This window comes from Taurulus bubalis, assembly GCF_910589615.1.
Source record: "Taurulus bubalis genome assembly, chromosome: 1".
Taxonomy (NCBI): Eukaryota; Metazoa; Chordata; class Actinopteri; order Perciformes; family Cottidae; genus Taurulus; species Taurulus bubalis.
In genome coordinates this window covers 41,220,113-41,234,969 of record NC_136589.1, presented here as the reverse complement: position 1 = coordinate 41,234,969, position 14,857 = coordinate 41,220,113, and the positions used below count along the sequence as shown (strand labels likewise).

General features: G+C 48.2%; 1 protein-coding gene across 1 annotated transcript in view; it reads left to right on the top strand.

Annotated features, from left to right (window-relative positions):
• The window catches only part of pard3ab (par-3 family cell polarity regulator alpha, b), a gene marked incomplete at its 5' end in the record, with an annotated part of 192,381 nt that overhangs the window by 85,941 nt on the left and 91,583 nt on the right, over positions 1–14,857 (top strand). Inside the window, 6 exons of the mRNA XM_079219908.1 lie at positions 103–228; positions 2,517–2,914; positions 5,347–5,486; positions 5,696–5,824; positions 7,862–7,897; positions 10,991–11,038. Of these exons, the coding sequence (XP_079076034.1) occupies positions 103–228; positions 2,517–2,914; positions 5,347–5,486; positions 5,696–5,824; positions 7,862–7,897; positions 10,991–11,038 (877 nt within the window). The remainder of the gene's footprint in view (positions 1–102; positions 229–2,516; positions 2,915–5,346; positions 5,487–5,695; positions 5,825–7,861; positions 7,898–10,990; positions 11,039–14,857) is intronic.

Here is a 14,857-nt window from a genome sequence, read left to right as displayed (position 1 = left end):
TGACCTTTAGAACCTTCTTGAGGGATTTGACCGGCGAGCCCACTGGACACAGACGGAGTCGTCGCCTCGCCTCTTGCTGACATGAACCTTTGCACCTTTCAGGACTCTTGGTTTGTTGGTTAAGCGTCTGGAGAAGGGCGGCAAGGCCGAGCAGCAGGGCCTCTTCCAGGAGAACGACTGCATCGTCCGTATCAATAACGGGGACCTGCGAAACATCCGCTTCGAACAGTAAGACGGGAGCTCTCTTCCTCCTCCTCCTCCTCCTCTTCTTCCCCGCTATGAGCTCCGGTGGTCCCTTGGCTACCTGTGTGACCTTTCGCTTCCTCCCTCGTCTAACACCTGCAGCCCAGCAGCCTCCTTCTTTCCTGTCTCCTGATGCCTTCTCCTCCGCCGCCCGTCACTGCGCTGAGCTAACCTTTCCCTTTTTAACTCCTGTTGGTCCCCGCCCCCAAATACTCTGCACTCCTCTCAGCCCTTAACCCCTCCCTTGTGCTTCAGTAACGGCTGTAACTCCTCTCTCGCTGCTCCCTCTGGAAGGAGGCTCCTAACATTCAGAGCCACTGTTCTCACGCTCTCACGATACCCTTCCTCCAACCAAACCGCGCTCCTCTCTGCCTCCATCCCCGTTTTTGGTATAGAATTCATGTGTGATATGCATTTGAGGCCACTATTGTGCAAATAACCACACACACCTGTGTACTATGCTGATGCATTTTTAAGTGCAGTCCTTTTTAAAGAGTTTGTTCACCCAAATTATGTAAAAAAAGAAGAAGAAAGAACTGAAAACGAAGACGTATTTTTCTCACTTATCCTCTTATCTTGAATCTTTGCAGATAGTTTTGGTTTTATTAGTTGAGGCTTTGAAGTGTCTTATCTGAGTGATTTTCATCACCATTTTAATCCCCGCCTTGATACAGGGGAGTTTCACTTGAGTAGAAATATCTCTTTCATGGACCAGTGTCTCTGTAGTTTGGATAACACCAAACGTCCCGATGGCTCCAGTTCCAACAAAGGGACGGCGTAGATTTAACACTTTCAATCCAAAACTGTCTTGACGAGATTATACAATTTTGGGGAGAACCATGAGTCAAGCAATGGGTGGGAACAAAGCTCCTGTAGATTGTGCCGTCACGAGAGCTTCAACAGTTGTGGTTTTTAATAAGGGGGGCGGATTACATCGCGTCTGCTGCGAAACTCAACCTGAGGTCGTAAAGATGCAGAGACAAGTCCTATGGGGAAGGTTATTAGTGGCTGGGGGGGAGTTGTCGTTTTAGTTGGAATTCAGGGGCCAGCGGGAGCAAAGTAGAGATTCTGGGGGCTCCGGCAAATTTTCCCGAACGTCCCCTGCAGCTGTCAAGGCAGAGAGGGAAGTGTGCCTTTTTTTATTGAAACAGGTGGCGCTGTAACAGGGTGCTGACAGTCACCGTAAGTTTCCATTCACACCTACTGTACATGAGCTCACAGCAGGAACAGAAATTTAATAAAAAAAAGGGGTTTAAAAGAGGATTTTCTGCAAACTATCCGACGGATAGAGGTCTCCTTCATCTGGAGCCAAATGAGGGGATTATGCGATGGAGCTGTCGGGGACGGATCGGTCTCTTTTTGGAGCCGCTCACGCTGGAAATAAGTATTAATTAACATGTCAGAATGTTCAGGTGGGCGAAGATGGATCGAAGTTTTATTTATACTGTGTGTGTGTGTGTGTGTGTGTGTGTGTGTGTGTGTGTGTGTGTGAGAAACATCGACTAGATGCAGTGCTTCTCTTGGCAAGGTTCTTGCAGAGAACAATTGCTGAGAAAGGTGTTTATGGTGAAAATCAGTCGAATAATCTCTCTCTTTCTGTCTCTCTCTCCTCTCTCTCTGTCGCTCTCTCTCCTCCCTGTCTCTCCTGTCTGCTGTCTGTCTCCTCTCTCTCTCTCCTCTTCTGTCTGTCTGTCTGTCTCTCTCCTCTCTCTGTCTCTCCCTCACTCTCTCCTCTCTGTCTGTCTGTGTGTCTCTCTCTCTCTGTCTCCTCTCTCTCCTCTTCTGTCTGTCTGTCTGTCTCTCCCTCACTCTCTCCGTCTCTCCCTCACTCTCTCCTCTCTGTCTGTCTGTGTGTCTCTCTCTCTCTGTCTCCTCTCTCTCCTCTTCTGTCTGTCTGTCTGTCTCTCTCCTCTTTTGTCTGTCTCTCTCCTCTCTGTCTTTCTCCTCTCTCTTTCTCTCTCCCTCTCCTGTCTGTCTGTCTGTCTGTCTGTCTGTCTGTCTCTCTCTCTCTCTCTCTGTCTCCTCTCTCTCCTCTCTCTCTCCTCTTCTGTCTGTCTCTCTCCTCTGTCTTTCTTCTCTCACTCTGTCTTTCTCCTCTCTCTCTCCCTCTCTCTCTCTCTCTCTCTCTCTCTCTCTCTCCTCTCTGTCTGTCTGTCTCTCTCTCTCTCTGTCTCCTCTCTCTCACTCTCCCTCCCTCTCTCTCTCTCTCTCCCTCTCTCTCCCTCCCTCTCTCTCTCTCATATTAAAATCCCATGTCTCTCGTCCTGTCCCAGAGCCCAGAGCATGTTCCGGCAGGCCATGCGCACCCCGGTCATCATGTTCCACGTGGTCCCGTCGTCGGTGAAGAACCACTACGAGCAGCTGTCCCACGGCGAGAGGAACCCGGCGTTCTCCTCGGGCCGCTTCAGCCCCGACTCCCTGACCGGCAGCGGCGTCTCCGGCGGGGACCACGCGCCGCCGCACAGGGTGTCCCGGCACGGGTCCCAGTCTCACCCGCACTCCCACCCTCACCCGCAGTCCGCGGACCACCCGGATGGCTACCACCCGGCCGTCTCCGCGGCCAAGCCGCCGACGGGACACACCCCCTCGCCTCAGAGGGCGCCGACCTCCACGGCGACGGGCGGCTACAGCAAAAAAGTCGGGAGGAGGCTCAACATCCAGCTGAAGAAAGGTGAGCGGAGGAGAGGCGGGGACTACTTTATCGCACAGAGAGGCTGCATTGCAAAGGAAAGGGGGATTAGAATAGTTAAATGTTTAAGAAGACAAGCTGGGGAGACAAATGAAGCGATATGAAGAGCAAAGTTATGGAAGACCCCCAATTATTTTAGCATGGCAGTTCTCCGTAGAAAAGCACATGTTCCTGCGTCTTCTTCATTGCTGTGGGAAACACCTCAGTCCCGACACGATCATTCGGTTTTTAAAATCTTTCCAGACCGTCTGTGGAAAATCTCCCCCATCATGCTTTGCATTCATCAGATGCAGAATGGCAACAATGATGCAACAGGCTTAAAAAAACAAAACCTGCAGGGTTTAGCATACTGATGTGTTGGGAATCCAAGAGTGAAACTTTTGGTAACATGCTCCTCTAGCATCGGCGCTGCTTTGACTGACAGCTGGCACAGGTGTGGCGCGGGCGCTCCGCCAACAGGATGCCAGGTGTCGGTGCCAGGTCTCAGGGCCGGAGAGCCCGCGGTTGCTAAGCAGCCGGTGGTGCCCGGGTTGCTGTCAAATGCCACGGCAACGGCAGTCTGACGGGGAGGAAGAGGAGGAGGAGGAGAGGAGGGGAGGCTGCTGCTGCGCCATATGCCCGTTGAAGTTCTCACCCAAATCTGCTTCCACCCTCTTGGGGCGAGACTCAAGCCATGAACATAAAACATAAAAAAGGCCCAGCTGGTTGTTGCATATTCCTCATGATACCCAGAGATGTGCACGATGTGCCAGGAGATCTGTTGCGCTCTCTCTCTCTCCTCGTCCCACCTCTTGTTTGCCGTTGTTGTTGTTGTCGGGGCAGACATTTGCAGCGGATTAACGGCGACTCCCGAGAGGCCGCTCTGGCTTTTTCTCTTTTCTCTCAAGCACCGCCTTAATCCGCCGCGGCTTTGAGCGCAGATCAAACGCCACCGCGTCGCTCAGACGCCGCTCAGCCTCGCCTGCAAATCCCGGAAAAAAAATATCGGAATCAATCAGAGAACCCCTCCATCCCCGCTCGCTCTGCACAGGAAATTGCTTAGGTATGTCTTAATCAAGCTAATGAGAGCTCCAAAGATCCTCCTCCCTGTTTAGAGCCAGGAACACCGCGAGCGCTAACCGGGGCGACTATGAGCGTCTGCCGGCGGGAAGTTGATTGGCTCATCAATGCGAAGGGGCTTAGGCAGAGGATGTGAAGCGGAATAGCTAAGTGTTCTGCTGTTAAGGATTAGGGGCCGGCGTGCACTCTTGATACAGCGAGGATGCTCATTATTGTTCTCCGATCAACCTTTTTGTTTTGAAGTCGTACAGTCGCCAAGGTCACTCGCAGCGGCTTCCTAACGAAGCTCTGTACGCCTTGATCAGGGCTCGGTTTAGACGGGGGGGTTTTAAGTGCGTCGACTGTATGGAGGAATGTAAAAACGCAACGTCGGGCAAAAGTATTAAACGCCTTCTTACAACTTTTTACTTGCATTATATATTTAATCATTCTATAAATCAACTACTCTCCGCTGACAGGATGCACAGTTTCATTTCCTGTGTTTAACTTAATATTAGGACGTTGTCTGTCTGTTGGTGTTTCCTGATGGTTCATTATGATACGCTCCTAAGTGGCTGCAGGCGAAACGCACAATATGTTCACAGATATGTTACAGAATCACATCCACCCACACGAACGCAGATCAATGAGCTCATCTATGATGTGTATATATCGTGTGCCGGTCACACCAGGAAGTGAGAATCACACCAATCTCTCTCCACCCAGGAGATACGAAACACTCGCTGTTTTTAAATGCGCTCTGTAAAATCGGGACGTTTGGACACCTGTCGGTAAAAATGGTGGCGGGTAAAGACAAAGTTTCGAGCATTTCAGTGACCCTGAGTTTAGTTGTGCGCCGTTTGCAAAGCTTAGAGGAAGCTGGGTAGAACATGATAATTACCTTTAGTCAATGTGATGATCATTAATAAATATCACAATGTGTTCAATGCACGTCCAATTTACTTTGGTCTAGATGATTTTTTACCCTAAGAACAATCCTTGAACCCTGGTTGTACAATGGCTACTCTTGGTTGTTGCACACTGGCTAGGTTTATTTGTTATGGAGTGGAATAAAGATAGAAAGAAAAAGCTCTCGATAGTGTTGTTTCCATTCGGAGGAGAGGATGGAAACAAGTTGAAGAACGGTTGCTAATGCGACAGCTTTCTGCATTCTGGACCCGCCGCTCTCTCAAAGACTAACACAGTCCAAACTGAGCGGTTCCAGTTGTTCTACCTTTAGTGCGCTCTCGGTCGAGGCAAAGGAGCATGCTGCTGTCATGATATTGGGAGCAGAGGGAATGGAGGAGCTTCGGCTTGTGCCTCAAGTCCAGATGCCGCCATTAGACCTCCTCACTTCTCTCTTCTCACCCTCGCAGGTCCCGAGGGTCTCGGCTTCAGCATAACGTCCCGGGACGTTCCGATCGGCGGCTCGGCGCCCATCTACGTGAAGAACATCCTGCCTCGGGGAGCCGCCATCCAAGATGGCCGCCTCAAGGCCGGGGACCGGCTGCTGGAGGTGAGAGAGAGTGCACCGATACCGTGTGTGTGTGTCTCTGCAGGAGGTGATGCGCTAATTTAGCTCGACCGTTGGTGCTGATTGTTTGTTTGTTGGCTGGACCCAAGATTCATACTTGTAATTGGTGTTTCTACTTGTTTCAATGCATTAATGTTCAACATGTTTATCATAACTGGAACTAAACCCGGCCACCGTTGGCTCCTGCTCAGGTGAACTGCGTGGACCTGAACGGGCGGACCCAGGAGGAGGTGGTGTCTCTGCTCAGGGCCACGCCCATGGGCGGAGCCGTGGGCCTGCTGGTCCTCCGGCAGGAGGACACCTTCCTCCCCAGGGACGTGGTACGTTTGTCATCCTCTGCCGGCTTCGGGATAGACGTTCCTTCAAACTCTTCACCCCATCAGCGTCCCGCATTACGCCCCTCCCCCTTTGTGTTTTCACTGGCTGCCAGATGTGAAACCAGGTTTGATTCACCAGCACATCTGGATGCTACTTCATGGTCGTTTGATAAGGAAGTGAGCTCATAATGGCCGAGGCGGCAGAACACCGAGGCCTAAGCGGAGGTTGTTTTATTTGTATCTTTGTGTCGGCGTTAGTGAGCTTTAAATCACATTGTTTACTCCACAGCGGCGGTCAATGATTCTCTATCTCTCTCGCCCCGCTAGCTGGATTTAACACGCGCCTTATCGAGTAAAAGCATGAGTTATGCCACCGAGCGGCTTTAAATCCCCTCCTCTGTTGTTATAAAAATGGTCTCTCCTCAGCACCCTCGGGAGGGGGGGGGCATTCGGGGCACAAGCAGCCATTCGCTTGCAAGTGGTGTCAATCAAACTGCTGATTGGTGACAATTATCACAGCGAGAGGGCTGCAGAGGAGGCGATTGGCTGTCTGTCGCCACGGGCGAAGTCAGGCGAGGGGCGGCTCTATATATATATATATATATATATATATATATATATATATATATATATATATATATATACTCATCTGCAGATTAGAGCGTCCGGCTGACTCTGCGTATAGTCGGTACTTAGATGGTAGGATTTATTTGATGTGTGGTTATCAGCAGAGGGAGACGAGGTCCGGTGCACAAAACGAGCAGCTCCAAGTCTTTATCCAGAGCTGCGAGCTGAGCTTTTCCCTCATGGGGGTTTCTGCAGGAACAGACTCGGACAAGAGAGTCGAGAGAGGGCAGCAATGGCAGTCGCTAAGCTTTATATATTAAACGTAATGCGGTGCAATGGAAATAATAAAAGAAGTCGACAGCTGTCGTATAATTTTTGCAGCTCCCACGTGCAGCGGGCATCAAACCAGAGAGCTCGTTCATTCACTCGTGTTTATGATCTTTGAGCTCCTGGACAAGCTGCATAACGTATGAATGATGACATTAGTTATTAGCTTTCCCCACATTAGTCTAATATTACATTACCTCGCAATGTAAATTGGTATTTCTAATGCTAATGCGCTGCACATTAACGCACACATGACACAAAATCCGACCTTTTACGGCCTCATTTTTTATTGATGTTCATTGTTAAGTGATTATACTTAAGCACAGTCAGCTTTAAATCAAATTATAGATTCAAGTATCCCCCACCACACCCAAAATGTAATTTAATATAATGAAAATACATTGCAGTAGTATTTTTTTGTATAACCCTGAGTAGGGCAGCTTGTATGTATAGAGACAAACTTTGTCCACATTTTTCGTGTGTTCAAAAATCACAATTTATTAGACAATAAATATTCCGAAGATCAGAGCGCGCAACACTCGGTCCACAAAGCACTTCCTGTTGCTCGTTAAGAGGTCACCTCAGGTCTCTTTTATCTGGCGGAAGCACTCTGGATCAACGGAGCGTTGTGTTTATTTATTTACGGCAGTAAAAGGACACCGGTGGGAGAATAAATCACACCGAAGCTGTCGGTATGAGGAGGGGAGGCGGGTTCAAAAACAGGACAGGATCCTCTCGATATTTTGTCCTTGCAAACCCTCTTTGCTCGTCACTGTGCTTCCGTTTCAACAGTTTTTTTTAAACTTTCTTAGGTCCTAATCTTTCCAAAAAGGTGCCTTTTTAGGCATTTTTTGGGAATCTTGCTCATGCTGGATGTTCAAAAGTGATTTTTTTTGAAAATATACATTTTATTCCTCAAAAATTCATATAAAATAACACAAGTATTATAACTCATTTGGGTTTCCTACGACTACTGGAACACGGGGGGAAAGAGGTGCAGACCCCCATGGGGGTCTATCAAGCTGTATAACGTCGGCCCCTCCCACGGCCTTCTTGTGTGCTCCGATTTTATTTTTGCGTGTGTGTCCCACGTCGGTAAATATTTCTGCTTGATTACCTGTGCTTCTTCTTCCCCTCCTCCTCTAGAATGCTGAGCCCCAGATGCAAAGCCCCAGAGATGTGGTAAGACTCCACCCCAACAGCAGCCTGCAATTAAACACACCCTCCCTCTCTCCTCCTTAACAGCTCCTCCTCCTACATTTAGCCTGAACTCCCCTTTGCATGTAGTTTATTAATCTCACACACACAATGTTATCACCCAGTTGGGATAAAACAAACAAGAGCTTCTGCGTGCGTTCAGGGTCCACTAGTAAACCGGCTGGTTAATCAAACTGCAAGTCACCAGCCATGCGGATAAATGTTAAGTCCGTAACACAAATTTTAATCTCCAATCCAGAGTTGCTCCGACAAATCACAATTTCATGGTTCATCAGTGTGGACTGCAGAATAATGCGCTCCATCACTCCCCTCAGAGCTGTATTCGTCAGCGAGGGAGCTCGCTTTATTCTGGCGGGCTGCTGCGTGGATGAGGTTGTCGGTGTTGGCCGTCTTGCTGCAGACTCAGTCTGAGATGTGAGGCGAATAGCAAACAGTCTGTTTGGTTTGTGTTCTGCTTTATTGAGGGAGGGGGTGTCAGTCAGAGCAGACTGTGGCTCTCTCGGTGCACGTAAACTTCGACACGAGAGGCACATGACTTACAGTCACTGTTTTACGTAAACCTCCTACTTTTCAGGAAATGAAGCGCTGTCTGGATGTGCCGTGAGAATTATTATGCCCTCTATATATATATATATATATATATATATATATATGTATATGTGTGGTGGACTCAAGTATCCCACATGTGCATCGTAAAGTAGTGTACGACTGACCGAGCACAATATACCATCATGCAATGCGCTGACGGGAGGAGAGAGAGAAAGAGCAGCGCGATTGAGACAAATCCTTGAGTTCTGCAGAGTGAAGGCAATGCAAAAGTGTTTTAAAACCTGCATTCTCTCCACTCACCAGCAGGGGGCGGCGACTCTGGTTGCAAAAAGAAGTCTGATTGGCCGTCGCCATCTAAGCTTTTTTGCATCCGATGAACGGTGGGTGATCATATTTGGAGAGCGGAGGAGTGATGTAGAGACGCCAAGTACGTCCCTGGTAGCGGCAGCGACCTGTCAATCACCTTGTAGCCCCGCCCCCTAAAGCATCCCCTGCTTTATGGTCTGTTTGACTCTAAATGACCATAATTTACTAATTGAACATCATGCTGTATTGAAGAAGACTTGAAACTAGAGATTGAGACATAAACTCATGTTTACAATGTTTACTGAGGGAATAAATCAAGAGAGAAGTAGAGTCATTTATATAGACTTCTATACAACCAGAGGAGTCGCCCCGTGGTGGTCATGAGAGAGAATGCAAGTTTTAAAACACTTTTGCATGAAGCATATACTTCTATACAACCAGAGGAGTCGCCTCTGAAATATGTGTGGAACACCGCCTCAGACGAAAGTCGTCCCGTCAGTGTTTACCTTCATCTCGGCCGTGTGCGGCACTTCATCAACGACAGTTTGAGGATCCGACGGGGATTCAGTCCCGAGCTGTTTTGAATACCGTTCCTCGGTAAAAAAAAAAGGGCGATAAGTAGCATTTGATTTATGAAGAAATAAAAGTGACGAACTGTGTAGACGCAAGGTCTCCAGCCCGACAGAGCCAATACACAGCCTCATGCATCATATCCATAAACACAAAGAAGCATCCCTGATCTCTGGGTTGCACCCTGCGGTGACTGCAGACACGGTTTTATGGTGAAATCTACCTGCTGTGAAGAATCAGAGTACGTATGGCGTCTCCAGCTTCTCCACCACAGCGGCTGTTAAAAGCCCATCCGTCTTCACTGCTGATGTTAAGAAGGCCATTCGCATTTACATAACTCTCCATTTGCAACGCGCAACCTTAAGTTGTAATTCACCGGGCCGCACACTTCCCCTCCCGTCTTCACATCTGGCCAAGTGCAGGTAATTGGCGTGCGTTCCAGCAGCGTAATCGGCCAGTTCATTTGATTGGCGGTCGTAGCTGCCAGCTGTGCGAATGATCCTCGCCGCCGAGGGACCGTATGGGCGCGACTGTCGATTATCGCGACGGGCAGCTGGCTCGCGGAGACGTGGATCGTCCCGTCGGCCTGAAAGTGAGAGGAGGGGAGTCGGCAACACGGTGGGGAAATGGCACGTCTTTAGTGGGCATCTCAAGCTATCACAAGGGTTTTTAAAAAAATCTTTTAAAGGTCACAGTTTGGCCGTTGTCTTCCATTTTACTTTTTTTCTTCTTCTCCTCAGCAACATAATGGAAATATGAGTCAGAGTTCAGATTCTTTTTTTGGGGGGATCATCTGCTAACTGCTGTTTTTTGTTTTCTCGTACTGACAATGAAGGCAAATCTTCTGAATCACAATTAAAAGTAGACGGACGCACGTGTGTGTATATATATATATATATATATATATATATATATATATATATATATATATATATTCTCCCATTTTCCCTTATTTTGGGTGTTAACCTCCCTAAAAAACAATCAACACCAGAGCCGTGAGCCAGATAGACTGAAGAAAACACACCATCGACCGTGCTGCCCAACTTTCCCTCACCTCTCCATCTCCAAACCTCTCTCCTCTTCACCCTTTCCCGGAACATGGACCGCCATAATGGATTCAGCGCCTTTCAGATGTTATCTGTTGTCCGGCGCCTCATTTTAAACATCTTACAGACAACAACAGCAGCAGCAGCAGCAGCAAAAGGCTGTGGTGGTGCTGGGTGTGCATCTGACATACAGGGCAGCTTTTAAAGCATCCGTTTTTTAAGTGATCTATAGATTTCCAGTAGATGAAGAGGATGTTGAGAGAAAGAGGGTGGCAGCTGAGGATTATTTTCAGACGTTATTGCTAGACGTTTTTATTTATTTTATTATTGAAAATGTATTAATTTCTATGCTATGAAGCAGGTAAAAAAACAAAAAAAGATGTGTCCATGCAGCCAGCCTGCATGGAGAAAGTTGGTGAACAGAGGAAAAGGTTACGAGCCGGCTCAGTGAGCCTCAGAGTGCCTGATGGCTCTCTTCCTGTTATTCCTTGTGTGTGTGTGTGTGTGTGTGTGTGACACCTCTCTAACCTGCATGTTGACCACGTGACCCTCCACGACCCTCATTGACCCTCTCTCTCTGCCTCAGCATCCCCGGCAGCCCGTGACAGCGGCGAGACCCCATTGGCTGATCGAGGTAACTTCTGCACGACATCACCAGCTCGGGTCATTACGCCGTATCGGGAGACGGCCGATAAAAGGCAAATGGGATGTTTTTGGGTGGCTTCACAAATGGACCGGGAGTCGTTTTACCAATTCATTGCTCTGCCAATGTGCTGAGGAACAGAACCTCCATTTTCATTGCGCCCTCTCTTGTTTCTGTCTTTGCCACCTCTTTCCTTTTTTTCCGCTGCGGTCTTCCCCTCTCTTCTTCCACACACACACACACACACACTTCAAACACACTCCTAGATGCAAATCCTCTCCCTTGCTCCGGGCCCTTTACAACAGAGCACTGATCAAAGGCATCCGTCTTTACACGCCTGTCCCTGATAGTCCCATAATGGGCCCATAACGCGAACATTTCGCCGCCATTGTTTACGCCATTAGTCACGCGGGCTTATGGCGGTGAAAATTACGGAGACGCTGTATTGAAAAGCCATTAGCGTGCACCCGTAATGCTGCGGCGACATCGTGCCAAGATGCTATCTGTCACACGAGCGCGTTTCCTCTCTCTCTCTCTCTCTCTCTCTCTGAAACACAAAGCCGTTATGAAACGGCAATCTGTGAGCGCGGCGCAGCGATGAAGGTTTTTTTCTTGACGAGGTGATGGAGCGTGTGTCGGCAGCTCGTGATGCAGCATGAATATCGAAGGCCGTAGCATCGGAGGACAGTAACATTCGCACGATGGTGAAGGATTCCATCACATTAATCATCACATAATTAGCATATATATGTTTTTTTATGCCACATTTCATTTGAACACACGTGCTAAAGCCCAATTCATAAATTCAAAAATTGACGTCACAAAACGGTGGCTATCCTTCGTGTCATTACGGTGAATTATTTCCATGGAGTGCTCCTTAAAGCTGCAGTTTGGCAACTTTTAAGTCATATTTGCTCACATATTTTTTCACTATATCCTGACAAGTACATGTGACGGATAACTCAAAGGATCAGAAACTATATATTTGATTCTCCTGTAAAATTAAAAGTTTGCTGTTTTTTTTATATACCAAAACAGTTCACTAAAATATGTTTGAGAAATAAGCAATATATACAATCTATATATTTTTTTTTGTGACAGTTTTTAGCAAATGTGACAAAAAAAACGTATTTTCATAAAAGTTACTGAAATATACAATTAACAATTTAGGAATGTTTACGTCCAAAGCATATTGATTTGATAAAGTAGTTTGAATTACCACCCAGCTAAGAACCTGCATATCTGTTAATGCATCAGAAATAGTAATCAGTAAAGTAATAATATAATAGTTAGAATCGAGAACCGTACATATTTCTGATACGACGTGTGCTTCTCACTGGGTGCTTCCACCTCGTAGTGCTGCTGCTTCATTAAGCCCAGGACCTGAGCTCCACTGCTCCGGGTGCCTCGTTCTCATTACAGCAGTTCCATAACTTTTGTTTCGTTATTAGCACAACAGGAGAGCCGCGGTGATTAATGGCTGCGGCGGCGCGGCAGCGAGCTCGATACTCTTTCTGTGTGTGTGTGTGTGTGTGTGTGTGTGTTGTGTAAGCGGCCTGTTGGTGGCACCGACGAGTCAATCAGAGAGGGCCGTTTTACCGCGGAACAGGCTCTCCGGCTTAATTAAGGTGATGTTTCAAGCTGCCACCTGGCGCACACACACACACACACACACACACACACACACGCGCTATAGCCACCCATACAGCAAACACACTCACAGGATACAGTTACATACGACACTGAGGGCCTTTTTACTCATTGCAAACTCACAAGCGATATGACACACACACACACACACACACACACACGACTACGACTACACACAAAGGTATACTCGCAAGCGCACACACACACACACACACACGGAGCGACACGGAGCAGCTGCTGGTGTAATTGCTCGGGGTTGGATGAGGTTATAAATGGTTTCTAGTGGGTTGTGGAGCTCTAAAGAGCGAGCCACACAGTGCAGGTTGTCCAAAAGGTAGAAGAGGGATTCGCTTGGGGGACGCTGTGTGTGCGTGTGTGTGTGTGTGTGTGTGTGTGTGTGTGAGAATCGATTCTCCACCTTCACGCTTGAACCGTCACGTGTCAGCGGTGTGTGTTGGGCAGTCGAATGTGTGCACGCTGGCACACACATATACACAATATAACGGGATGACATTTGGGTGAGTGCACATGCTGTTCTGTGTCACACACACACACACACACACACACACACACACCTGCATTGCTCTCCTCCTCCATGCTGTGCCACAGGTATTTGATATTCATGGTCTATCAGCACGGAGCTGCAGCGAGACACGGTGGAGAGAGTGAGCGAAGGGAGGGAGGGAGATAGAGAGAGAGCATCATTTTGTGTCGACGGCAAGTGTGGGAGAGGTAGAGGGGGAGTGGTTAATGTAGTGATGGAAGTAAGGGGGGGGAAAGGGAGAGAGAGTCAGAGTATGAATAAAAAGAGAGAGATCGTGCTACAGTTGGCAGCCAACAATGCTCTCCACGCCTGACTTCCCCTCGGCCAATTACACCCTCCGCTGCCTCCCTCTCACCCTCCCTCCTTTTTTTTTGCGAGGAAAAAACAAAATCCCCTCGAGCGGCTCTTTCAGATGCTGTCAAATCGACAGGTTTGTTTGGCCAAAGTTGAGCTCGCTAATCGTTTCAGGCGAGGAGGAGGACTCCTGATGGTGCGAGGCAAATATTAGATGAGCGGGAGAAGTGGGGAAGGCTCAAGGAAGGAAGAAAGGAGGGAAGAAATAGATGGAGGGAGTGAGGGACGAAGGGAGGAAGAAGGGAAGGAAGAAAGGGAGGGAGGAAAGAAGGGAGGGAGGAAGGAAGGAAGAAAGAAAGGGAGGGAGGGAGGGAATAAACCGAAGCGATGTGCATCCACACGAGTGTTTTTAGGGTATAATTCTGTTAAACGGTGACCAAACATGCTCCTGGTCGGGAGGAGGAGGTAAACCTCTGATCACATCTCCCGATGTCGTCGTTCTTCTTCTTTCTTCCCCGTTCCTGTTGTCGGGCAACTGAACAAGCCTGAAAGTGATAATTCAGCTTCTAGCTGCCACCTGTTGCACAGACCAGCGATCGTCCATCTCCACGTCACTGAGCATCGGGTCATCTTAAAAGCTTCGGACGCGTCGTCCACACCGAAGGTTTTTGAAGGCCTTTTTTTTTTTTTTTTTAGGCAAAAAGACCAGCTTCGTGCCAAAAAAAAAACCGAGGAGAGGGAAATAAGGGAAATAAATTCAAGGACACCGTATAAGGAGACAGGTGAAGGAGGTGGGGGAAGAGGGAGAGAGGTGGCGGCGTCTGTCTCCTTTTGTGTTCCACATGGATTCGTCCCTTTCTGTCGGCCTTTCATTCACACTCCCTCGCTCGCTCCGTCATTGTCAAGCTCTCTCTCTCTTTCTTTTCACCCTCTCCTTCCTCGCTCCCCTCGGCTTTTCACCCTCGCTCTCAATATGTCGGCGTCCCTCCTCTCGAACCCATTACTCCTCTCGCCTCCTTTCAACTCCTCTCACCTCCTTTCAACTCCTCTTACTTTGAGTTTTCTTTTCCTCCCCCGTCTGCGCCGCTCTCCCTCCCGTCCTCTCTGGTCATCCATCATGTCCTGAACATGTTGAATCGGCTTCATTTAAAAAAGGCGGCGCTGAACAATTTGAGGGGGATTTTGTCATTTGGATTTTTGCAGAACAGTATTGTGACTATTCCCTATAAATTAATCTATGGGTCTGTTTTTGTTGTCCACATGGTTTTTTTAACGAGCTACCTTCTCCATCAAACATAACCACAAAATGATATATATAAATA